General features: G+C 44.9%; 1 protein-coding gene across 1 annotated transcript in view; it reads left to right on the plus strand.

The window, feature by feature from the left end:
* SHISA9 (shisa family member 9) overlaps window positions 1-26,469 on the plus strand; it is a 356,073-nt gene that overhangs the window by 299,813 nt on the left and 29,791 nt on the right. Inside the window, exons 3-5 of the mRNA XM_084819206.1 lie at window positions 17,732-17,887; window positions 19,556-19,567; window positions 23,788-23,795. Of these exons, the coding sequence (XP_084675332.1) occupies window positions 17,732-17,887; window positions 19,556-19,567; window positions 23,788-23,795 (176 nt within the window). The remainder of the gene's footprint in view (window positions 1-17,731; window positions 17,888-19,555; window positions 19,568-23,787; window positions 23,796-26,469) is intronic.

Consider the following 26,469-nt stretch of genomic DNA (forward strand, 5'->3'; position numbering starts at 1 on the left):
GACCTGGGAGTCCCATCTTCTGATGGTATACCAACATATCTCTGGTTGTAGTGATCCATTTAGTTTTCATGGCAAGAATACTGGGTTGGGTTGCCGTTTCCTTCCCCAGGGATCATATTTAGTCTGACCTCTCTGCCATGACCTTCCCATCTTGGGTGTCCCTTCACGGTTTAGCTCATGACGTCATTGAGGTGCTCAAGCTCCAGCACCATGACAAGGTCACGATCTCCTTTGCTGGAGTAAAAAAATCACTTGCTGCCAGCCTTTTCCCCAAACTATTACCTTCCAGATGTTTTGGACAACAGCTTCTAGCATTTAAGAAGATAAGAAGAGCCCTGCTGGATCAGACCATCTAGTCTGCTGGATCAGACCATCAGGGTCCATCTAGTCCAGCGTTCTGTTCACACAATGGCCAACCAGCTGCTCATGGGAAACCCACAAGCAGGACATGAGTGCAACAGTATTTCTGACCATTGGCTGGAGATGATGGGAGTTGACATCCAAAACATCTGGAGGGCACCAGATTGGGAAAGGCTGCTTTGTGCTCTATTTATCAGTTAGGATGGACAGATCTACCCATTCCTGGTCCATGAGAGTTTCACTATGTTCTTTCATAGGTCTGTTCTGTCTAGGGAGAAGACAGAACAGACTTGTGGGAGTCCAAGAGGGGGTGTGCAGTCTGGCAGACTTCCCCCTGCTTTGCCTCCTGGACTTCAGTCTACTGTGCTCACCCAACTCAGTGTGTGCAGGCCCCGTTGGACCACCAAGCCACAACTTTAGGTAAAAGTGGTGGCTCTGTGTTTTTTGTAAATCACCAGTTCTACAAATGGTGGCCATGAAGGAGCCATTTACACAACATTGCAGGCGCAAATGTACGCCTGTGATCTTGCATAAATGGCTCCTTCATGGCCGCCATTTGCATACATGGGGATTTATGAAAAAGGCTCAGCTGCCATTTTTACATAAAATGGCAGCTTGGCGAGGGATCAGGTGGCTCTGCACGGCTCTCCAGGCATCTGCAGTCTGCCCGGCAGCTTGCCACGCACAGCAAGCAGTGGCAGGCAGCTAGCAGGGGTCCAGCACATAGCACGGGATTGAGTACATCCATCCCTAGTTCTGTCCTATTTTCACATCAATCTGTACATCCCTAATGTTAACCATCAAACTGGATGGAACTGATGTCCACACATCTGGGATGAGGGAGGAAGGCTTTCTGTTCAGAAAGCATCCTTTCTTTGTGTATTGAAAGGAGCCCCCGTCCCTAATCTTAGGGAACAAAAATAGAATTTTCAATACGGCTTTGTCTATGCCCAGGTTCGCCTGACCATGGAGGTGGAAATAAGCCATGGTTGCTTATTTCCCCCACCATGTGTGCTGGTTGTGTGCTGGGAGGATTTGCATAATTACCAGCACTGGTGCTGTGTCATACGAACCCAGCGAGGGTGTCATGTTGCCATGGTTTACAAGGCAACCAGCACCAATGGGCTGTCTCAGGGTTCTGGGGTAGCTTGTTAACCATGGCAACAAGCCACTCCCACCAGATTTGCATGACATGGGAAGCCACGCTGGTGAGGCATGCGCAGTGTCCATGCAAACAGGCCCCTGTGACAATGCAGATTAGATACTGGGCTTCTTAAATGTGGAAATCAAGCTCTGTGGACTACATGACTTTACTGATATCATTGTTATTGTATACAGAATAGCCCAACCAAAAAGCATATAGTTAGATATGGTCATACAGTAACATAGCTAATGTCACATACGTAAAATATTAATTGGTACATTTTCTTGAAAATTCATATTCTATAATTGAACAAATTGATACTATACAGCTCCCTATTATTTATTATTTATTTATTTGTTGCATTTATACCCCGCCTTTTTTCCTCTTGCAAGGAACCCAAGGCGGCTTACATTATCCTCCTCCTCTCCATTTTATCCTCACAACAACCCTGCGAGGTGGGTTGGGCTGAGAGTGTGTGACTGGCCCAAAGTCACCCAGTGAGCTTCCATGGCCAAGTGGGGACTAGAACCCGGATCTCCCAGCTCCTAGTCCAACACTCTTGCCACTACACCACACTGGCATCCCTATATTAACACCAGGATGGATTACTCAGTCTATTGCTGGTCCAGATCAGTTTGTCGTGTGTTCATTCATAAGTCTGTTCTGTCCCATTTTCACATTAAGCTGTGTGTTTTTCAACATCCACATTAAAATCCATATTGAAATATGCATTGAAATGCACATTTTGGAATAGATTTTTGCCCTTCAAAATATGCATTAATCTGTCATTGTCTTTAAAATCCACATTCAAATCTCTTTGAAATATATATTGAAATACACATTTCTAAATGTCTCTCAGGATGTAGTCCTATGGTCCCTGAGACAGCATCCCAGGGACATTGGGTTTGGGGCATTCCCCCTCCCCAAACCATAGACACTCCTGTGACTTCAAGAGGGAAAACATCAAGATCCAATTCCTCCCCTCTATATGTGTCAACTCAGGAGTAAGCCCCACTGAGTTCAATGGGACTTTCTCCCAAGTAATTGTGTATAGGATTGCAGCCTCAATGGTGTTAATGGTAACTCATGAGTAGCAATTGTTTTAACGACTTCAGCAACTTCTTTCCCAAACTAGTGAATAGTACCATATGCCCACAGCAGATGACATTTGTCTTTGGGAAGGTTTTGTAACATATTTGTATTTTGTGTTGCATCTCCCACACAAATGCATCCCTGAATTTTGAATTGAATTGAACTGAAGGTTGTCAGATTCCAGTTATACAGTCATACATTTTTATTTCCATTTTATTTCTGTTAAATCAAGCTTTATTTGCTGGAAGCCATTAGTCATTACAAATGCAGGGCAGAAGGTATCACTCTGTAAATGCTGAAGGACAAATTTATGTCTCATACTTTGCTCTTGTAGGGCGAACATAGCAACCTTGAGCCCCCGCAAAAGAAGAAGATTATCCTCATCAGGCAGTTAAACATTTTATCATTAAAGAATAAAATGTTGAGGATTTTCTTCAAAATGTTTCACTCACACCATCCTGGTATGGGTCATATATCAAAAGCCTTAAGTACACACATGCAAACACAGAGAGAGAGATTTACACACACTCTGTCATGACCCAGGAGTCCAGCAGTGATAGGGATGTTGTGGGAGTCTAAGAGGGGGGTTGGGTCTCAGTGGCTGCCCTAAGGCTCTGGAACTCCCTCCCCAGGGAGGGACCCTCCTTGATATGCTTTCGCAGGCAGGTAAAACCCCTTTTTGTTTCTGCAGGCCTTTGGGGATAGCTAGTCTGGACTTGTGAGAATATGACGGATGGATACTATGGTTTATTTCTTGTTGTCTTTTAACATTTTGATATTTTAGACAATTTTAATATTATTGAAGATTTAATTATATTTTTGACTTTTAAGTTTTGTATACTTCTGTTTATAGGTTTGTAGGTTTTAAACTGTACAAGTTTTAATGTTTATAGGTTTTAAACTGTACAAGTTTTAATGTTGTAAAGCTGCCTTGAGTCCCAGTATTGGGGGAAAAGGTGGGATATTATAATTTATTTATTTATTTATTGCATTTATGCCCCGCCTTTTTTCCTCTTGCAAGGAACCCAAGGCGGTTTACATTATCCTCCTTCTTTCCATTTCATCCTCACAACAACAACCCTGTGAGGTGGGTTGGGCTGAGAGTCTGTGACTGGCCCAAAGTCACCCAGTGAGCTTCCATGGCCGAGTGGGGGCTAGAACCAGGATCTCCCAGCTCCTAGTCCAACACTCTTGCCACTACACCACACTGGTAATAATAATAATAATAATAATAATAATAATAATAATATACACAGCATTACAGAGAGCCAGTGTGGTGTAGTGGCTAGAGTGCTGGACTAGGAGTCAGGAGATCTGGGTTCTAGTGGTTCTAGAATTATATCTGGGTTCAACGACAAAGGGGGAGGGAGTAGTGACACATTGAAATTAGCAATGTGTGAACTGCCCCACATCCACCCTACGATAAACCCAATCTAGAAAGAATCCAACATAACAGGATTCATTTCCTGGACATCCTCTCCCATGATGCTCAGCTTCTCAGCATGCACAGCAGTATCCAGGACTCAAGACTTATTCTGATCTTCATTAGGTTTTTGGCACAATCCTATGCATGTTAGACAGAAAAAAAGTGTACATGTGTTAGACAGAAAAAAACATTACTCCTGTCTACGTATGCATAGGATTGCACCCTTAATGGTGCCCTTAATCCACAACCGCCAATAAGTAATGCAAAATGGGGAGACTCCACAGGGGGGTTCCCATAAGGCCTGATATCCACATGCAACATCCTTGGGGAAACTCTGGGGCACCCACTGCCCCATTAGACACCTGGCTTTACAGAGTATACTACGTGGGCAATTTGATCACAAGATGAACATGAGACAACAGTGCAATCCAGCTGCTAAAAAAGCTAATGCAATTTTTGGCTGCATCCACAGAACCATTGCATCTGGGTGATGAGGAGCAATCATTCCACTCTGTTCTCTGCTGGTCAGGCTGCATATAGCGTATTGTGTCTCGTTCTGGTCACCGCATTTTGAGGAGGTCATTCACAAACTGGAACACATCCAGAGGAGGGCAGCCACGGTGGTGAAGGGTCTGGAAACGAAGCCCTGTGACTGAGGAATATTTGCAGAATGTCTAAAGAGCTGTTACACAGATGATAAGCCATTTTTGTTTGCTGTTGCTCCAGAGGACAGGAGTGGAATGAGTGGGTGGACATTGAAGGCCATCCAATTTCAGCTAAACTTTAGGACAGGATGCTGAACCTCCGAGCCCAGGAGCCAAATCCAGCCCTCTGGAGTTCTCTGGACCAGATGGCCACATCTGGAGTTCTCCAGATGGCCACAAATTCTGCACCCCTGCATTAGGAGAAATGTCTGATTGGCACAAGTGGCTGTAGTGGAAATGTGGTTCCACATGGATCTATGGCCCGGTTGGAGTCCACCAGGAAAAGAGCCTTCAGTGTGGTGGCCCCCTTCCTGTGGAACTTCCTGCCTTTGGAGGTCAGGCAGGTGCCAACCTTGTGTCACTTTCAGCACCTCTTGAAGACACTGTTATTTCAAGAGGCCTTCCCTGTGTGACCAGCTGCGGTTATTAAGTTCAGGATCTGTTCTTTAAAAATGCTTTAATTGTTTGCATTATGGGGTTTTATTCTTTTACCTTGCTGTTCACTGCTCCGAAATCTTTGACGTGGAGCCGTATATTAATATTGTAAATAAATAAATAAATGTGGAAGACCACTGTTATTTTGAGGAGTTAGTAGAGCACAAATTGTTCCTTCTCATGACTAGACTCAGGGTTGGCCCTGCAGCTTTTCGAGGTTAGCGCTGCTTCTCCTCATTATTTCCCATGACTTAGTTATCTGTCCGAGACGGTACAGCGTGAGAGGCTAGTGGATAAGCCTCTGGCAAGATCTCAAGGTTAGTGTGTGGTTAGCCAGGGAGGAGAGTTATTTCTACTGGCTTACTGCCAAACAGCCTTGAAGTTATTGGAATCAAGCTTTGGTATAGGGGAGGGGTTAATACGAGCATAATAGTGTATATGTGTCCCTGGTACTCTCCCAACTGGGCATCTTGACACAAGCTCATCCAGAGAGGTGCAGCATTAAGGAGAGGCCAGTGTTGGGGTCACATCTGCCCCTCATTCTGGGGTTCTCTCCATGGCTATACACATGGCTATATACATGGCTATATACATGGCTATACATGGCTTTCTTGTTGGCTTTGTTCATTTGCTTGTGCTTAATAAAATCTTTGGCTTCCATCCGTTAGTGTGTTCATTTGATGCTGAATCCTAAAAAGAACTGTTGCCCTTTGGCAACACAGAGGCCCAGAAATAATGTTAAATACATTTATTTGTTTGTTTGTATGCTGCTTAATGGCCAAAGCTGTCTGGGCGGTTCACAAAAACTAAAAGCGTGGAGCGCAGTATAAAACAATATAAAACATGAACACTTAAAACCACAGCATAATGGTACAGCCGGAATGAAACCTAGCAGCAATGCAGAGATTTAAAATACAGATTTAAAATGCCAGAGCGAAAAGATTAGAAAGCTAAAATGCTAAAATGCTGGGAGATTGCATAAAAACAAAGCAGGACCGCTTCGGGAGATGGTGGTCTCTCCTTTGCATTGAGCAGGAGGCTGGTCTAAATCATCTCCAGGGACACTTCCAACAATAATTCCGTGATCCTGATTTCTATTTACGTTGTTTTCTTGTACTGAGAACTCAATGCAGAGAATGTAGGTGAAGATAAATACCTTTCAGGTGTTGCTGCAATTAGTAATTGAGCCAAATGTCCTCATATTATGTAAATACAGAAAACAGGAGAGCTGGAGATGGCAAGAGAACTGTAGGTGACAGATTACTTTTCTCTTCCTTTCATCCGTCAAGTCAGACTAGCATGGTAGTTAACATATTTTACCATAATATTAAAGACAGTTTAGCATTAAGAAACCATTAAATTTAAACAAAAGAACAAAACAAACCCCCACAAATTTTCTCTGAGGTATTAATTAGGGGAATTTTGCTTTATGCTCATAAACCCTTTATGTTTTCCCGACTAAGGGGGTCATTTTCATAAATAATTTGAAATGTTTGCCCTTTTGATTGCCCTTCTGATTGCAAAGAAGAAGAAGTTTAAAGGTGTGAAGGGAGAGGAGGGGAGAAAAATGATGAAGAGTGGATCACCTCCCTGCCTGAACACTGCCATCTTTTAAAAACAAAGAATATAGACAGGAACACAGGAAGCTGCCTTGTCTGTTTTGTTTTGTTTTTTTACTTTGTATGTTTTATTATTATTACATTTATATCCTGCCTTTTTTCCTCTTGCAAGGACCCCAAGGTGGCTTACATGGTCCTCCGCTATGTTATCCTGGGCTGGAAACAGCAGAATGACATTTAATAGGGATCAATGCCAAGTTCTGCACCTAGGAAAAAGAAAGCAAATGCACAGTTACAAGATGGGGGATACTTGGCTCAACAACACTACAAGCGAGAAGGATCTTGGAATTGTGGTAGATCACAAGCTGAATATGAGCCAACAGTGTGATATGCCTGCAAAACAGGCAAATGCTATTTGGCGTTGCATTAATAGAAGCATAACTTCCAAATCCCAGGAAGTACTAGTTCCCTTCTACTCAGCACTAGGGATGGCGGAAAATTCCGCCACAGATTTCAGTGAGGCCGAATGCACTGGCATTGGGCCGCCCGAAATCTGTGGCGGAATGGCCCACCACCCCCCTGCCACCCCACAGATCCCCCCCAGGATGAGATTTACCTGGGGCGGATGTTCCAGACAGCAGCGGCTCCAGCGGCGGCTCCAGTGGCGGCAGCAGCTGGTCTTTCAAACGGCTGCCGCCGCCGCCATTTGCAGTCTTTTTTTATTATTACCTAGACATGATGGGCTATGTAAAGACTTACATAGCCTATCACGTCTGGGTGAAAACAACAACAATGGCGTATGCAAATGGCGGCGGCTATGGCGGCCGCCATTTGCGTGCCCTATTTTTCGCCGATTTATCTTACGTAAATATTTTGGATTATGCTGGAGTAGATTGCATGGCAAGAACGAGGGGTTTGCGTGCAGTGACAGGACTCCTGCCCATGCTGCTTCTCAACCCTTCATGGCCTCCTTCCTCACTAGGAGACTGTGAGGGGTTAAGAGGTGGCAGGGGCAGGAGTCCCATGCTGCCAGCCAACCCTTTGTTTTCTCCTTGCAAGGAGGTGAGAATGAGAGGTTGACGGGCATTGACGGGGACTCTGGGTGCTGCCATTTTGCTACGGATGTACGAATCCCTTACCTGGCTCTGTTCCGGGGCATCCACGGTGGGGGGGGAGGTGCTCCGTCCCTCCCCCCGGAAACCTCCCCGGCCGGCTCCACTCTGCGGCAACTCCGTGGAGCTGCCGGCCGGGGCCAGCCACAGACGGACTTCTGGCCGCTGCCGGGCTGCTGCGGCCACAAATGGCAGCCTTCATAGCAGCCGCCATTTGTGTGGCTGCCTTTTGCCATGATAGGCTACGCAAATACTTACGTAGCCTATCACGGCAAAGAGCAGGGGCACAAATGGCATAGTGGCCGCCATTTGCGTCCCTGCCAAGCCATGATAGGCTATGTAAGTATTTACATAGCCTATCACAACAAAAGGCAGGGACACAAATGGTGGCCGCTACGCCATTTGCGTCCCTGCCTTTTGCCATCATAGGCTACCTAAATACTTACGTAGCCTGTTACGGCAAGAGCAGGGGCGCAAATGGCATAGCGGCCGCCATTTGCACCCCTGCTCTTTGCTGTGATAGGCTACATAAGTATTTATGTAGCCTATCACAGCAAAAGGCAGCCACGCAAACGGCCACCATTTGCGGCCGCAACAGCCCGGCAGCAGCAGGAAGACGAGCTGGAGCCACCGCCTCCGCCACTGCCGCCGCATCCGCCGCCGCCGCCTCCGCCTCCTGGAAGGCTCCATCCTGGGGGGATTCCGCAGGGTGGCAGGGGGGATTGCTCCATTCTGCCACAGACTCTGGGGGGCCGGATTCTAAAGAATCCAGCCTCACTGGAGTCCGTGGCGGAGTTCTCCAACATCCCTACATTTTGCACAAAATGGTGGCTACCAGAACAGCAGGCTGCCTCGTACCACTCGCTGAACACCCACAGGCCGTCTGGTGGCTCTCCACACGTGGCGAACAGAAACAGGAAGCCAGCAGGGGCCCAGCGAGGGGCACACGGGGTGAGCAGCAGTGCCTTTGCCCATTCCTCCTCCAGCATGGCCCTTATATTCTTAACAAGGAAAGAGAAACTATAGTCCACTTCTCTAATACCCATGCCTCCATTCTTCAGCAACCTCCTGTGCCGTCATGTAGCTAACTGGCAGGAAAGTAGGAGTCAACCTGCAGTGAGCCTCTGTGAGCCAGATTCAGCCTATGAACTTCTAGTTGCTGACCAATTCCTTTAGAGCGAAGTCTACCCACTCCTGCTGCAATGTTTTCCGAGCTAGCACCCTTCTTAATGCTAGAGATGTGCAGATTTCCTTAAATCTGTTCTGTCTGTGTTTTGCGGGCTGTCGGGCATCTTTCCTTCCATCATCCGCTCATTGATGGAATCGGATTTTCTTTAGGGATGGGCCAAAATTTCGATCCACTTGTGCAACCGTGCATTAGTGTTAAAGCACATCAGCAGATGTGTGCATTTGTGCAAATTCCCCACAGAAGTTTAAAAAAATTGGTCCACAGCTCTGCAGAATGGGATGGTGCAGGAGCTCATCTCAGTCCAGGGTTCCAGCAGACTGCCTGTGCCTCCCGAGCTGCTCCTGCTGAGCCCCTGCCCCTGCTCAACTCCCTCCCACACCTGCAGAGCCCCCAACAACTTATCCAGGCCCTGTCTGCCTCCGCCGTGATGGCCATGTTTTGAAAAAAACATGGTGATCACAATACTATGCACATAGACTTATATGCAAAATGGCACCATGAATCTTGCATATATGGGCAATTCATGGCACCATTTTGCCTGTAAGCCTTATGTGAGCAATTTTTGCACAAAATGGCACTGTGAATTGCCCATAAATGCAAGATTCACGGTGCCATTTTGCACATAAGTCTATGTGCATAATATTGCAATCGCCAAACATGGTGATGGTGGTGGAGATGGACGGGGCCCAGGCAAGTGTGGGTGGCTCCGCGAGCGAGCACGGGGCTCGAGTGCGGGTCTGAGGATGAGTGACCAGGGACAGGGGCTGGGTGGGCACCCAAAGAACCCAGACGGGGGGGCACCCATCCATCCCTAGTCTGCACAACATAGAAAAAGCCACTCTGCTACAGAATACGCAGGTCAGATTCATAAAACTCTGAACTCATTTTAATCTGTTGTGCATTTCTCCAACATCCCTGCTTAGAGCAAAAAGAGCTGAAGCTTCATCAGTGACAGATGATTAGGACTAGAGTGGACCTGAAACCATGTAACTACAGCTGTGCCTATTTTCAGGGGCAATTCCTATTTTTAGGGGCAATTCCTATTTTCTGCTTCTTGATTCTGGGAAATCATACCCCCAGTTTTGACCTGATTTGTTTCCTTTTGGAAACTGCTTGTTAAAACTTTGCCATTGTGACAAAGGATTGTTGTTCTTCAGGGTTTAGCTCCCTTCCTGGGGTCCCTAAAGAACTAGATAACTGAATAGAAGGTTGATGCATCTAGTATTCAGTGCACATGCGTATAAATGAAGGTTGATGCATAAAGGTTGATGCAATAGATTAATGAAGGTTGATGCAATAGAAGGTTGATGCATGAAGGTTGAATGCAATAGAAGGTTGATGCAAATGAAGGCTGATGCAATAAAAGGTTGATGCATCTAGTCTTCAATGCACATGCGTATAAATGCATGTATGCCAGGGCACCATGCAGTGTACAGCCTGCCATTTTAGAAACCACCACAATGGAGGTGTGTTTTGAACAGTTGGTACCATATTGTAGGACAATTATGTTTGATGGAGTATAAGTTATTCAAACTTATTCAAGCTCTCTTCCATCATCTGACTTGTGATCAAAACAGGTTCAGGTCTAGTTAGCCTCAGCCAGAAGTTGGAAATAGTCTCAACTGTTAAGCAAGGGTTTTTCCCCTCTCTCTTTTGTGATATAATTACTTCTCTGAAGCTTAATAATACATCTCCTAATATCTTGCTGCATCATTTGTTACACTAACAGCAAATATTCTTATGTATCATTATGGCAGGTTCACACATGAAAGGTTGTGCATTAACATAGAAATACACACACACACACACACAAACCTAATGAAGCTGAATGAGTCAGTAATGACTTTTTAAAAGCAAGAAGCAGATCTCTCACTGTACCGACAATGCACTCCCCCCCCCCCAGGTTATCATAGTAAGAGAATGAAGTAACAAGCAGAGGAGAATATTAAAACTAGGGAAGCTTGAGGAATTTGATCATTGCAGATTGCAATATGTACTGACCTGATCCACACTTCTTGCAATAATGTGCAGATTAGAATTTCGCACTCCTCAAATGTTCCAGTGTATTCGCAGCATATTAAAATCCATTTCAAAACATGTATTTTGTGAGAACGTACATTTCGAATTGTGTTTGAGAGATACTTCATTGAAAGGGGTGTATTTAATTAGAGATTAGTAGTCGTAATTTCATTTCTATACAGCCCCATAGCCAAAGCTCTTTCAGCAGTTTACAAAGGTTAAAACATTAAAAATGCAATGATGGGCTAGGCAACCCCATCGTAATCCATACTTTTCATCCATCCATTGCCAAACTTCTGATTGCAATGCCAATATTAAATCCTCCTCCCATATTTCTTTTTGAAAAATTAATGGCTGTTCCTTCTGCAACCACCTTTATAATCAAGTATATTTTTCCTATCAGTCCTTTACTAGTGGGGAAAAGATAACAATTCCCTTAAGACCCTAAGGGCACAACACTATGGCTTCTAGTCAGCGGCTAGATGGCCATAGGATTGGTTGCCTTGTAGGTGGTGCAGATCATCCACAGGCTCCACTCTTGGAAAAGCAGCACAGAGTGGGGCAAAGGGGGGTGGTCCCAGGGGCAGGGAATGTGTAAGTGCTGGTATGACACTTCCTATGCGTCATCCGGCCTCCCCACCCCAAAATCAGCTTTCTAGCCACGAATGCAGGGTGGCTGGAGCAGGAAGGAGACCATCCTGCCCCCGCAGTCTTCCTGCCATGCACTGGATAGGCAGTCACCTCCAAGTTCGGAGGCAGCTGCCTCTCCACATAGGATTACGCCCTAAGACTCATCTTCTCCCACCAGGCCATTGATTGCATAATGAACCAGAAAGAACTGGTATCGCTTTGTATCATACTTGTCAAACTTTTCTTTAATATATTGAAATATATGAACCATACCCTGTTCCAAAAAGCATTTAACCATTGTCAAACCCCTTTCCTCCCATGTAGGCACCTTAACTAAATCCAGATATGTTTACTGAGGCCCATGAACAGATTGGAGTTCAAAACCAAACATTGTTGAAATTTCTAATGTAGCCTCTATTCCTCTTTGCAGAACTGCAATACGTATTACATCTGAGAACATGTTGCACATTATAGCTACTAGATAAATATTAATTCTAGAGTAGAGATAGGGGTGAACTGAATGGATTTACTTCTCATTCATAACTGGAACACAACTTTTCTATTTTCACACTTCTCAGAATTTTGTGATGCAGTTTACAATTTTTTTTTTAAAGTATATAAAAGGTACATTAGGAAGAAAACCATACAAACATGTATACATAGGGGAAAGCCACGTGCTAAGGGAAAGTGCTTTGAAAAATGTATATATAAGGGGAAGTTACGTACAAAAGATGCATACACATTTTCATGCACATGAAAATGCATATCAGTGTTCATGCAGACTTTTTTTTAGAAAGAAAGAAATCACAAACTGATGCACAAACAAGACAGAATAAATGTGTGCTTCAAAAAAATGAGAAGGTTTTTGAAAGCAAAACAGTTTCTTTTGTAATGTGTTTCCCATTCTGTAGTCCACATGCTGTTGGATGGAGCAATGGGGATGTTATATGAAGATGTGAAGTCACTGATGCATCACTATTTTGGTGCTCATATATTTTTTCTATTTCTTACTTTGTTTACTCATACATTTTACAGCACAACCCTATGCATATCTTCTTAGAAGCCACCCCCATTGTGTTCAATGGGACTTACTCCCATGAAAGGATATATAAGAATTGGATATTCCTACATTAGCATTCTCAATTTGATTTAAAACAATTAAAACATCATAAGGCGTAAAAGTTAACAACGTACAAAAGCAAATAAGCAACATACAAAAGTCAATAAGCTATGCAAGGTCCTAACTCCCAAAGTGGAACAGAAACTGAGGACTTCGGAGTATGTTGTTATATTTTCAATTTTTTGGCTTTGTCATGTTTTTGTTTGTTTTGTTGAAACTCACAATAAAAATTTGATTTAAAAAAGCTGAATAGAACGTCAGTGCAGTAATTTTAAAGAAAAATCTTTAACTGTCGCTAGGGATGTCCATCGCCAGGAAATCTGACCCTTTGGGGGCTTGCCAGAGTTCTAAGGCACGCTGACTTGGCTTCCTTTGTGAGCCAAGCTGCATAGTTTCCCCATGTTCCAGGGACTTTTATTGCATTTGGGGGGGGGGGGGTCTCAGCCATAATTTGCACAATTATGCAAATTATGCAATCCGGCCTCATTTGAATCTGCGGCGGATTTCTCTAACATCCCTAAACAGCACAAATGTTGGCTGTAAAGTGCACAGAGTTGCATAATTTGGGCAAATCCTGGCAATCCTCTGAACTTAAGGGGAGGGAGGGGAAGATCTCCCCCTTTCCCGTGATGCTTCTGGGCACAGCTGTTGACGTTGAGCCAATCGGGCTGAGCACCGAGGCTCAGCCCCTGAGATCTCTCGCGTGTGCCTGCATCTGCGCCTCGCATCCAGAAGTTCAGGTTGTCCTTCCCTTTCCATGCCTTGTTCGCTGTCACTCTCAGGGATGTGAGAAGAGGGGGGGGCTCTCCCTCCAGCTGCGCCTCTGAAGTCTGAGAAAGTTCCTCCCACACGAGTTGCCTCTCTTTCTCAGAATCAGAGCTGCTTTGGGACGCTATGGGCTCAGATCCAACCCTGACAGTAGCATCCAGAAAAGACCACTGACTGATCTTCATTCTCAAGGGGTAGGGGCATAAAGGAGGATTATATAGCCAAATTTGCATGGCTCTCAGTGTGCCAAGTGTTAAACAAACCTTGATCTTCTTCATCTGAACAGCAACTTTGGGAAGAAATCCAGCTCCGGGTTTGAGGGGGCATTCCGCAAGGTGCCTTGTGGTGGGCCGCATCTAGAGAGCCAGTGTGGTGTAGCGGCGAGAGCATTGGACTTGGAGCTGGAAGACCCAGGTTCTAGTCTCCACTCAGCCATGAAAGCTCACTGGGTGACTTTGGGCCAGTCACAGACTCTCAGCCCAGCCTCCCTCACAGAGTTGTTGTGAGGATAAAATAGAGAGGAGAAGGATTCTGTATGCTGCCTTGGGTTCCTTAAGGAGGAAAGGAGGTGGGATATAAATGTAATAGATAGATAGATGATTGATAGATAGATAGATAGATAGATAGACCAGACAGACAGATATCTGAATGCCGCCTTTAAGATTCTTGGGAAGGGGATTAACGTGGGAGAATAACAGGTTTCTCTCCCCCCCAATGGACATTTGGAGATTCTACAGAGCACCAAAGGGGTGAAGAATAGCTTGTTTGCAAGCTAATTTTGACCCCTTTGACACTCTGTAGCAGTTCTGGATGCCATTTTTATGTCATTTTATTTTCCTCTATTTTCAGCACCCTAATTGGGGTGCAGCCTTGGGAGGGGGGCAAAAATGGCCTCCAGATCTCCCAAAGTTGCCCACTCCTGCAATAAAGATTTGGAGAGGAGAAGTGAGGTTTTCTCAAGAAGTGGAGGCCGGTGTCTCTGATTTTGGTGGGGCTGTGATTCCATTCTGGGGATAGGCTTCAGTAACTTGGATAGCTCCTTTAGACTGTGAGCATCTCTCCACTAAAATCTCACATTTAAAATGGGGCTTTCTGCATCTGTTTTAAGCGCAGGATCACAATGGTCTCCTTTTACACATGCTTCCTTTCCCCACTCCCCTTTCCAGCTCCTTCTCTCCCTTATCTGAGTCCCCCATATATTTCATTGGTCCAGCTCCTCTTCTTGCAGCTTTTCCTTTTTTACAGAGGGAAGTCAAGCGGAAGACAAGCAGGGTAATCTGATAGCTCATTATCTCCAATCTATTTAAAGCAGAATAAAGGTCATTTAGTGCGGGAGACACCCTGGAGGTTCAGGACGTCATCTCAAGGGCCCACAAATCTTCCAGTCTTTTAGGTTCAAGGCTGAGACTCTGGTTCTACATTGCTGAATTGTTATGTGAACAACACAACATGTGAAAAGCACCCATCATTTGCACTGTTGGGAGTAAGCAATTCAAAATCCAGAACTCTTTACTGTAGCATGTGAGGGTGTAACAGTCCTTGAGGAAATTATTTATTTATTTATTTATTTATTTATTTCTATACTGCCCAGTATCCTCTCTTTAAGCATAGAATTCCTCAACCTGGCACCCTCCAGATGTGCTAGACTACAGCTTCCATCATCTCCAACCAGCACAGCCAATGTCCATACTGTCTGGGGATAATGGGAGCCGTATTCTAATACATCTGGAGGTCACCAGGTCAGGGAAAGCTGCTGTTTAGCAAGAAGCAATGCCCCCAAAAAGGATACACATTTAGATGAACACATCCCAAATAAGATTATGACTAATCTACATGTCTGCTTTTGTCCATTTATTATCATAAAGGTCAGGTCCTCTCCTCAGCCTCTAGGCAATGGGACAGAAGCACAGTTAAAAATTTCAAAACTGCCCTTTGTGCCTCGGCTCTGTTGACAAGCAAATGGCTTGGAAAAGGGCATTCATTCCTCCATGAGAATAACAAGTAATGCAAAACAGATGCAGAAAAATCTTGACAGCCCCTGCCGTTGAATCACAGAGGCAAGAGGTGGAAGACATCTATTAGATGATTGGGTTTTGTCAGTGCTGGAAGATTTCCTAATGGGCAATTAGATTCCTATTTCTCTGCCTTCTGTGTAAATTTTGTCCCATCGGAAGGATGAAACATGCTGCCTGTGGTTTTGGTTAATGCAATAACTTGCAACCAGTAGGGAAATTGCTCCTTTTATGTATGCTTCAGGACAGTGTCTCAAGTGAATCATATTGGTACAAGGCTGTACACTGCATGAGGATGAAGATGGGTGAATTTCTCCTCTTCTTATGTTTCTTCTTCACATAAGTGTCTTGACAAGACACCACTCCTTCCACCTGACCTCTACCACAAGTGATGTTGGGCAGCCTCATGTCTCCTGCCACAGGGGAAGAGGTGAGGCTCCAGTGGTCAATGGCTAGCCACACACAGACCTATGCAATTTGGCTGATGGGAGAGGATGTCTAAATGATCCAAAAGAATCCAGCCTCAATTGGGTCCGTGGCAGAATTCTCTGCCATCCCTAGTTTAGATTATGCTTTTAAACTATAGAAGTTTTAAAAAAAAACTTTTATCATTACATTTTGTAATATATTTATTCTCACCAGTAATCCTAACCGAGTTGTTCCACTGTTAGCTCCTTCAGAGTTCTGGCTGGTTCAGACTAACACTCAGAATGGATTTAAGGCCCCATCAGATGTTGGGCCATCAGCCTCCATTGAGACAGGGGTGCATAACCTCAGACCGAGGGCTCCAGTCTCGGCCAACTGAGGTCACAATGCAACCCAACGACTGAATCCTATTTTGGAACCCACAGTGCATTCCAGTGACACAAAGACAAAAAGGGAGGGGGCCAAAGTAACAGCATATTTTAGCTTAAGTCTCTTACTGCCAGTATGGAAAGCAAGTGCTAGGAGAAAAGGTTGAAGGACCTGGACATGTTATTTCAGAGAAGTGGGACATGATAGCACTCTTCACATACCTGGAGGGTTTCCCCCAGAGTAGAAGCAAAAGAGTTGTTCTTTGCTACCCCAGAGATCAGGTCTAGATCTAGAGGGCTTCAGTTAAGGAGGGTAGATTTTGGTTGAATATGAGGAGAAACAGTAAGAGCAGTTTAATGATCAGAGGCGATATGCTGGGGAACATGGGCAGGAGGGTGCTGTTGCACTCATGTCCTGCTTGTGGGTTTCCCATGGGCAGCTGGTTGGCCACTGTGTGAACAGAATGCTGGACTAGATGGACCCTTGGTCTGATCCAGTGTGGATCTTCTTATGTTCTTATGATGGAACCAACTACCTAGCGCTGTGGTGGGATCTCACTGCAGGCCTTCACACAGAGGTTGGACAGGCATCTGGTGGGGATGCTTTAGCTCTGGTTTTCATGCATCGAACAGGACTTGGACTAGATGGCCCACATGTCCCCCACCAGCTCTATGATTCTATGACATGACATCCAGTGGAAGCTGGTGGCTCCGATGTCAGTGGGGTGGCGTATCCGCTCTGGGTTTCAGTCAGAACCAGTCAGAAAGCTAAAGGAACTATCCAAAGTGCTGAACCTAATTTGGGGATAGGGCTCAGCACCTTGAAAAGCTCCTTTAGAGTTCTCACTGGTTCTGACTGAAACCCAGAGCGGATTCACCACCCCACTGACATTGGAGCCACCAGCCTCCACTGGCCCCTTCCCCCTGTTATATTAATCATGGATTTCTGTATTGTGTGCGCAAGTTGCTTTTGGGGGTGGGAAGTAATGCATACATTCAATTAAACAGTATTAATAATAATGACAATAACAATAATAATCACAACAACAATAATAGCATCTGGAGAGCCAGTGTGGTCGTGTGGTGTAGTGGTCAGAGTGTTGGACTGGGAGCTGGGAGATCCGGGTTCTTGTCCCCACTCAGCCATGGAAGCTCACTGGGTGACTTGGAGCCTGTCACAAACTCTCAGCCCAGCCTACCTCACAGGGTTGTTGTTGTGGGGATAAAATGGAGAGGAGGAGGAAAATGTAAGCTGACTTGGGTTCCTTGCAAGAGGGAAAAAGGCAGGAGATAAATGCAATAAATAAATAAATGCATCTGATTTGTTTTCAGTGAGATGATTCCTCTCTTATTTTTCTTTCATGCAGATGCAACACAGATGAATAACGTCGTGCCAACATCACCCCTCCTCCCACAGCTGACGCATCCGCATTCCTTCCCAAGCATGGGACAGATCACAAATCCCTATGAACAGCAGCCACCAGGAAAGGAGCTCAACAAGTATGCATCCCTAAAAGCAGTAGGTAAGCAAAGAAAATTGCTCATCCCCTCCCCCGCTTGCTTGTTTTTTACCCCATCAGGCAGCTGATACACTAACATTTGTTAATATCCTATATAGTAATAGTTCTCTGAGCTCCAATTAAGGATGGTGCGGGCGCTCAGTTCTGTCTGGGAATCTGGTGAAAAACAGACACATCTGCCTGCACCCCTGAGCCCCACTCTCCGAGCCCCTGCCCCCATTCACCCCCTTCCAGTGCTTGGCGAGTGGCCCACACTCACCTCGGCGGCCTCGTCAGGCTCCGCGGTTGCTATTTTTTGAAAAATAAAATGGTGATGGCAAAAATGCACATATTTGGGTATGCAAGAATGCACATTTTCACACATACGCAAATATGCGCGTTCTTGCGACCGCCATTTTATTTTTCAAAAAATGGTGACCGTGGAGCTTGACAAGGCTGCCAGGGTGAGTGTGGGCTGCTCGCTGAGCATGGGAGAGGCTCAAGCACAGTCCAGGGACCAGCGAACAGAGGCAGGGGCTGGGCAGGCACCTGGAGAACCCCGACAGGGGTGGGTTTGCACATCCCTAGTGCCAATCATTATGTGGTCAAAACAGCATGATCCATACACAAAAAGGTATCCAAAAGCTTGGGGGAATCCCAGGTTTTGCAGTAGTACAAAAACTATGTAGGGGGGAAATCCTAGAGGAGGGGAGAACCCCCAAATAGGCCAGTGGGGACTGACCATCCCCATATATCTCAATTTTCTGAGTGTCAGTCCTTATTTAGCCAAAACAATACCATCCTTATACAAGACAGAGGGAACAACAGGCTTGGAGGAACGCCAGGGTTTTCAAAAGATACGTATCTCCTCAAGGGGAAACCAGCTCCCAACTGTCCAACGAGGACTGAAGATGCTCAGCAGCAACAGAATGTTGACTGATGGTTGGCAGGGAAGATGCATAACCATGGGAAAGGGGGATGTGGGAATGGAGTGCCCTGAAAAGGGCATGGCTGGCTCGCTGTCACCCTGGACAGGAGAACTCCCTACTACAATGCTGTATTGCAGGTCCCACATCCTTTGCTTCTAAATTGAAAAGGAAGACAGCCTTTCCTGAATCCTTTGGCTTTATCACTCAGAAACATCAAGGACTGTTGTGGAGATAGTGTGACTTTTCACAACTTTCTGGTATCAAGGAGAATTTCCCTTAGAGTGTGAAAATGTCAGTGAAATCCTGTACAGGCCTACTCAAAAACTGAGTCCCACTCCTTTCAGTGGGACTTATTTCCAGTAAGCATGTACAGAACTGCACCCTTAGTTGTCTTTAGAGCAGGGATGGGGAACCTGCACTCCCCAAATGCTATTGGACTATAACTCCCCTTGTCCCTGACTATTGGCTTGGCCATGTGGGCTGAGGCTGTTGGCAGTTGGAATTCAATGACAGCTGGCAGGCCACAAGTTCCTCACCCCTACTATACATGATTATGAAAGAACAGAACTATCTTCCATTTTTGTATATAATTTGCTTTTTGGATATTATGGGGTAAATGTTTTTAGTATGTTTTTTAGCCAGTAACAGCTGAAAGGTCAAAGGTTTAGTTAAAGATGATGGGAGTGGACTTAGAAAACCAAAGGTTTGCAGAAGGGAGCCAGAGTGTCTGTAGAAGAACAGGTGATAAGGGAGTGGGCCAGAGGTTCAACAGAAGGTCAGATGAGATCATGAGGTTTGCAAAAGGTTTTACTTTGATACAGAAGCCTGAATGTGTGCAGAGGAAGAAGGGAAAAAAAGGTTTGCAGCAAGCAACTGAAGGAAGAATTGGGGAGATAGGCATGTAGGGCAAAGGTGAACAAAAAATTCCCCTACTGATGTGCTGGAGAGGGGAGGGAATAGGCTGTTTTTAAAATATAAAAGTCTAAGGCAGAGGAGCAGAGGGGCAGATTTCTCCAGCATCCCTAGGTTAGTTAGATGTGTTTATTACCGGTTATTTTATTGCCAAAATGCTCTTATGTTTTCTTCTTCTTTTTTTGCATGCTGTACAGTGTGTGTATATCCATTTAGATGTGAACACGTTTTCCTCTTAACGTTTTTCCCAGTAAACCTTAAAACGTTGTTTGGAACTCTGTGGTCTCTTTTCTAGTTGGGTTACCCACCCCATGTCTAAAAGACACCCCCCACACTACCGAAAAGTGGATACTGAAGCCAAACTCTGCTTTCAGACTTGTCTTATTACTGACATGGTTGTGGTCTCTTGGGGAACATCTCCAGCACTTTATTATTCAAATAGAAAAAAGCTGAAAGTGTTTTTTTCTGCATATATTATTATCTTTTTTCCAATTCATCAAGCTTGGTTTTTTTTTTTTTCACTCCCATGCTTAAATGGTCACTGCTCACTCACCGGTGACCTGTACAGAGGCAGCACACCTGAACTTGTTCATCACAGCTGGCTAGAGAGAGGACTATCTCAGGGACCCAATGCACATTAATTCAACATTCGGATTACATAAGGAGGTCAACTTTGACTTTTCCTCAGTCTTTAAATAACACTGAGTTGAAATGGAGGGAGAAGCGTTCACAAAGATGTTCACCCCCTGCAAAATATGTCCTCTAATTGGGTGAAAATATTATCCCATTCAGTATAAGGGCAGCAAACATTAACCTCCACAACGTGGCTTTGTGATTTCAATGTGTATAGAAATCCAGTTGGCTATGTGGTACCATGATGACATGCTGGCTATAGGATCCCTGTTTGGCCATAACAAATAAGTATAATAGACACCCTCTTTAAAAAAAGAAAAAAGAAAGAACCACAAGAGCTTCCAAGAGAGGCAATTAACAGAAATAGGACAGTGCAAAAAAGGCACATGGCCATGGTAAGGGCTTGCCAAAAAGTTAAGAGAAGGATGCCACAACCACTGCAGTTCTGCTTCCCCTCCCCTACTTGCCATGCATATTAGAATCATCGAATCATAGAATAGTAGGGTTGGAAGGGGCCTACAAGACAATCAAGGCCAACTCCCTGTTCAATGCATGAATCCAAGTCAGAGCATCCCTGGCAGATGGCTGTCCAGCCTCGTCTTGAATGCCTCCAGTGTGGGAGAGCCCACCACCTCCCTAGGGAATTGGTTCCATTGTCGTATTGCTCTAACAGTCAGGACATTTTTCCTGATGTTCAGCCAGAATCTGACTTCCTGAAACTGGAGCCCATTATTCCACGTCCTGCACTATGGGATGATTGAGAAGAGATCCTGGCCTTCCTCTCTGGGATAGCCTGTCAAGTCCTTGAAGAGCGCTATCCTATCTCCCCTCAGTCTTCTCTTCTCAAGGCTAAACATGCCCAGTTCTTTCAGTCTCTCCTCATAGGGCTCTGTTTCCAGTCCTCTGATCATCTTTGTTGCCCTCCTCTGAACCCTCTCCAGCTTGTCTGCATCCTTCTTAAAGTGCGGTGTCCAGAACTGCAGTTTAGCTATAATTACATCTGCCCATTAGTGGCTGCAATGCAGAAAAGCAAAAATTCAAATGAAAACTAACATTTAAAACTAATTAAAATGTAAAGGCCAACTGCTTTAGAAGAGCAAGCTGATCCAAGTATCCCTCCCACTGGCCTCCATTTCCCAGTGGGAGTAGTGTATGGCTAATGGCTATGGAGAGGGTCTGCATGAACTGTGGCTCTGATCAGAAACAAAAACCTTAGGAGGACAGAGAGGAAGCTGCCTTAGAAGAGGTTAGACTATTGGTCCATCTATCCCAATATCGTCTACCGGCAGCACTCTCCAGGTTCTCAGGCAGATATAGAAAGACAGTGTCTAGTGTTGTGGCCAGTCAGTTATACCCAGCATGTCATCATGGTGCCACATAGCCGATCAGATTGCTCCTTTTCTTGAGAGATGCCAGAGTTTGGACCTAGGACGTTCTCCATGTTAAACATGTGCTCTATCACTGAGCTATGTTTCTACTGGCTCCGTGGGCTATGGACCACCCTCCACAGAATTTCCCATAACATCAAAAGGTAGTGTGAGGCGCAGCCATTGTTGAACTGAGCTTCGGTTTTTAATTGAGCCACCAAGAGGGGTAGGCAACCTTTTTGGTCTGTGGGAACATCTGGCCATTTGAGAAACTGTCCTGGGCACTACCATGGTTGCCATGGTAGGCATGGCAAAGGGCAAGTAACCAGCTTAGAAGTCTCAGTACAGACAGACAGAGGTGGGTTCTGAGCCCCAATGCACTCAACAACCCACTTGAACCCAGCATTTTCCACACCAACAGAAACTATTTCACAGTGGTTCCAGCAATTAGTAAGAAAATGTGTTAATTGGAGAAAAAAAATCGGAGGGCTAGGGCACCAAGAAAAATGTCCGGGGATGCACTGGTGCCCACAGGCACCACATCACATACCCCTGCTTTAACCCATTTATTGGTTTGGTTAATTGATTTAAGCTGCAATCCTATGCATATTTACCTGAGAGTAAATCCCACCAAACTTGATGTGGTTACTTCAGAGTAGGATTGTATTGTTAACACTGCAGCCCTGTTATTTTCACAGCCAACCTGCTATTTTATCAATAAGCAGATCTGAATGAATATGGAGATTTGATATAAGGATGTTTTGTGTGAGGTCTTTTGATCAAAGTATTCCTGTAAGAACTGCATTGGAGAGAAAAATCACTGCAGTGCAGTTCTTTCCCTCTTCTTGGTATATCCAGTGGAATGTGGTCTGGAATGCTGAATGAGTTACTCACCACTGTCCCTTGACTAAGATGTGTGCATTTAAGATGTGTGCATTCATGGAGAGAGCATTGGGAATGGAGGAAAGGAAGACAAGACACGCCACCCCCCCAAGAAACAGTGCTCCTTTCTGGTAAATAAAAAGGAGAAATCCAAACATGGCTCCAGGACAGATGATGTTGTCTGATGTTGTTTTGAGAAATGGAAAGTCAAGGCTGCAAGGAACTAATATATTCTTGCCATGTTACCATCAGTACTGCTAGACCTGTAAAAAGAGACCTACGCTTCCTTGAGAAAAAGAAAAAAGCCTCAGCCAGGTTCTGCCAACTAAATAGCAGAGTGGTATTTTCCCTCCTCCTCTGTTTCAGGCAGCAGTAAGATCTTGAACTTAGGGCTTTCAGAAGTATCTACAGGAAGTGTCTTGCTTTTTCTTTTTTCTTTTTTAAGGATCAAGAGAGTCTTAGCTTTAAAGATATCTCACCAGGTTTAATGCCCCCAAAAGCAGGCAGCAAAGTACAGATGCACGCATCATCTGACACATCCAGAGGATGATACAGTTAATGATTTCATGTATCTTCAAGTATGTTCAGGTTTACATATAATGCTCAGCTAGGTGGTTTGCCTTGATTCAGCAAAGGGCCCATGGATCTCTTCCATCATGTTACACAGCAGCTGGAAATGGGGGAGAAATTAATCAGGAATGGGCGAGAAATTAATTAGGAATGGGGGAGAAATTAATTCAGTTCTCATTTTAATGTAAACTTACCTAATTTTGCACTTTCGAACCAATATGTGAAGCAATACCCAGTAATCCTCCGAAATTTGCATTTCTCCCAATTTTGCAAAGGAGTCCTCCAATCAAAAAATGCATAAATTGGGATATAACATTAAAAATGCATTATATTAGGAATATTGCTTACACATATATATATATATATATATATATATATATAAAAAAACGCAAAAATGCATGAAAAAGAATGTGTTCAGAGAATGTGCTAATGTTTTTCAATGTATTATGTTTGGAGCAAACCAAACAAGACTGGAAAAGTTCTCAATGTTTGAGTCAAAGCAAAGTTAAGATGGGGGGGGGGAGGGCGGGATGAGAAGCTGAGAGCAACTGAAATGGACAGATTCATCCACCCAAAATATCACTGTTTGCCGGGTTTAAGAAGCCCACATTCTCGGTGGTCAGAGGGTAAGGATCCTGGGTCCTTTATAGTTCTATGCTCCTCCCCATGCTTCACAAATGCTGCGTAAATTATGCAAAGATATTTAATTTGCATAAAAACTTCAGAATCCGGCACTTCTTCTATGCAGGATTTTGATCTGATCTTTTTTCAGGAGGGGATTGGGGTAGACATTGGCTACAGCAGGGATGGGGAACCTCGGGGCCTTGGTCTGGAAGAGCATGCCGCTGGACTATAGGGTATGCAAAGCCATGATTTTGCCTGACCCTATTGTTAAGTCAGTATCCACTTTGCATGTTTTAAGGAACGGTTTGGACTGCGAGCTTTTTAATCTAGCTGGTGATTTTTATCTTTCTGGGTTTAGGGAAGTAGGGCACTCACACAATGCCAAGAAAAGAAAAGAAAAGAAAAGAAAAGAAAAGAAAAGAAAAAGACATCCATCCTATTGACAACAGAATCAAACTGTAAAGCAGCAGCAACAGCAACATCCACTCAGGGACTTGATTGGTCTTAGCAGATGTACAGTGGTCAGTTGCAGGAATGGTCACTTGGAGGTTTTGCCCCCAATCAAAACAAATTTCTTCCCAAATTCATGGCACACTTAGAACTAGGGATGTGTGAACTCACCCCTGTCCAGGCTCTCCATCCCCTGCCCCCTCTCACCGGTCCCCGGACCATGATCAAGCCCCTCCCACACTCAGCAAGCAGCCCGCGCTCACCCCAGCAGCCTCATCAAGCTCCGCAGGCGCCATTTGTGTGAAAAATAAAATGGTGATCGCAAAAATGTGCATGTCTTTGTATGTGTGAAAACACGCATTTTGTGAATGCACACATTCTGATGTGCAAAGTGTGCATTTTCATGTATGTGCAATTATGTGCATTTTTGTGGTCTCCGTTTTATTTCTCAAAAAATGGCAACGGCAAAGCTCGAGGAGGCCGCCAGGGTGAGTGCAGGCCATTCACCAAGCATGGGGAGAGGGCGAGCAGAGCTAGGGAGTTCTGGCAGAAGTGGGTCCGCCGGATTCCTAGGGATGGCAGAGAATTTCTCCCCAAATCTCCAGGAGGCCGAATGCCAACGCATTCGGCCCCCAAAATTGGTGGTGAAATTCTCCACCACCACCCCCGCCACCCCTGCCACCCCCCCGGGATGGGACTTACCTTTGGCGAATGTCCCTCCCGGTGGCGGGTCCCAGTGGCGTTTCGGCAGCATTTCGGCGGGGGCGGCGGCCTGTCTTCCAACCGGCTGCCGCCACCGCCGCCATTACAAAATAAAGTAAAAAAAAACAAAACCGTGATAGGCTACGTAACGATTAACGTAGCCTATCACGGTTAGATTTCCAAAGTCAGCCGTGATAGGCTACGTTAATCGTTATGTAGCCTATCACGGGTGACTTTGGGAAAAAAAAAACGCGTATGCAAATGGCGGCGCCCCATGGGCGCCGCCATTTGCGTTCCTTATTTGGTCCCGGTAGTCTACGTAAATCTTTACGTAGACTACCGGGACCAAATATGGAACGCAAGTGGTGTTCCTTATTTGGTACGCGCTTTTTTTATTTTTTCAAAAGTCATCCGTGATAGGCTACATAACGATTAACATAGCCTATCATGGCTGACTTTGGAAATCTAGCCGTGATAGGCTACATTAATCGTTACGTAGCCTGTCATGGGGTTTTGGTTTTTTTTCTTCACTTTTTCTTTCGCGGCCGGGGAGACAGGGCGCTTCTCCCTGGCCTGAATTTCGGCCAGGCGAGGCGGGGCGCCTCCCCCCCGGCCTGAACTTCGGGGGGAAGAAGCAAAGCGCCTCCCCCCCACCGCGAAGCAAGCTGCGGGACCAGGTAAGTCCCTTTCGTACATCCCTATGGATTCCCAGACTGAATCGGGCACCCGCACCATCCCTACTTAGAACCATTGCACTTCTGTCATCTCACTTTTTTTGTGTCAAATAGCATATCCAACCTTACAGAATCTGGCAAGTGACAGCCAGTCTTACTATTATCCCCAGAGATTAACTATCATGAAAGGAGCAAAAAGACAGGTTTGGAAATACAGAAAAGACTTGTCAACAATTATTCAAAACACATTGTGAAGGGAGGGAAAGTTTATTGGCATGTCTGGATTAAGCATTAGGCTAAGTACATGACAGAGCCGAGTGACTGATAGTGATAAACTCTGTAGTCCTTGCTGTGCAGTAACCTAAGAGCATCGTTGTGTGAAAAGGAGACCTATCCTTTTCCCTACCTTACGTGTCTTTGTAAGTGTTCACACCTCAGCATACAGGGGCTATTTAAACTTTTTTCAAGCAACAAGGAAGCCATGGTCATGTTCCCTGTTACCAAGATATCTAAAATAATTTCTAGTTTGATTCAGGAAAAAAACAAAACCCTGATACTCTATATGAGAGGTTGTTGGTTGGAGACCTTCTCCTTGAAGATCTAGGAGGGCCATTTGACTGAAGACAAACAGACATTGATTCTATGTGTGGTTGAAATGGTTTGAACTAGGGATGTACAGATTGTTTAAAATCCACTCCGTCTGTGTTTTGTGGATAGTCAGGCGCCTTTTGTTCTGTCATCTGCCCACAGATGGATGTGAATATTTTTTTTGTCACGCAGAAAAATATGCAAATAATTACGTAAGCATTTACATAAGTATTTACATGATTTACCTTTGTACGTAACATGTCATGTATTGTCCC

Source organism: Heloderma suspectum, chromosome 12 (assembly GCF_057233095.1).
Source record: "Heloderma suspectum isolate Gila_16-S chromosome 12, 16-S_ref, whole genome shotgun sequence".
Lineage (NCBI taxonomy): Eukaryota > Metazoa > Chordata > Lepidosauria > Squamata > Helodermatidae > Heloderma > Heloderma suspectum.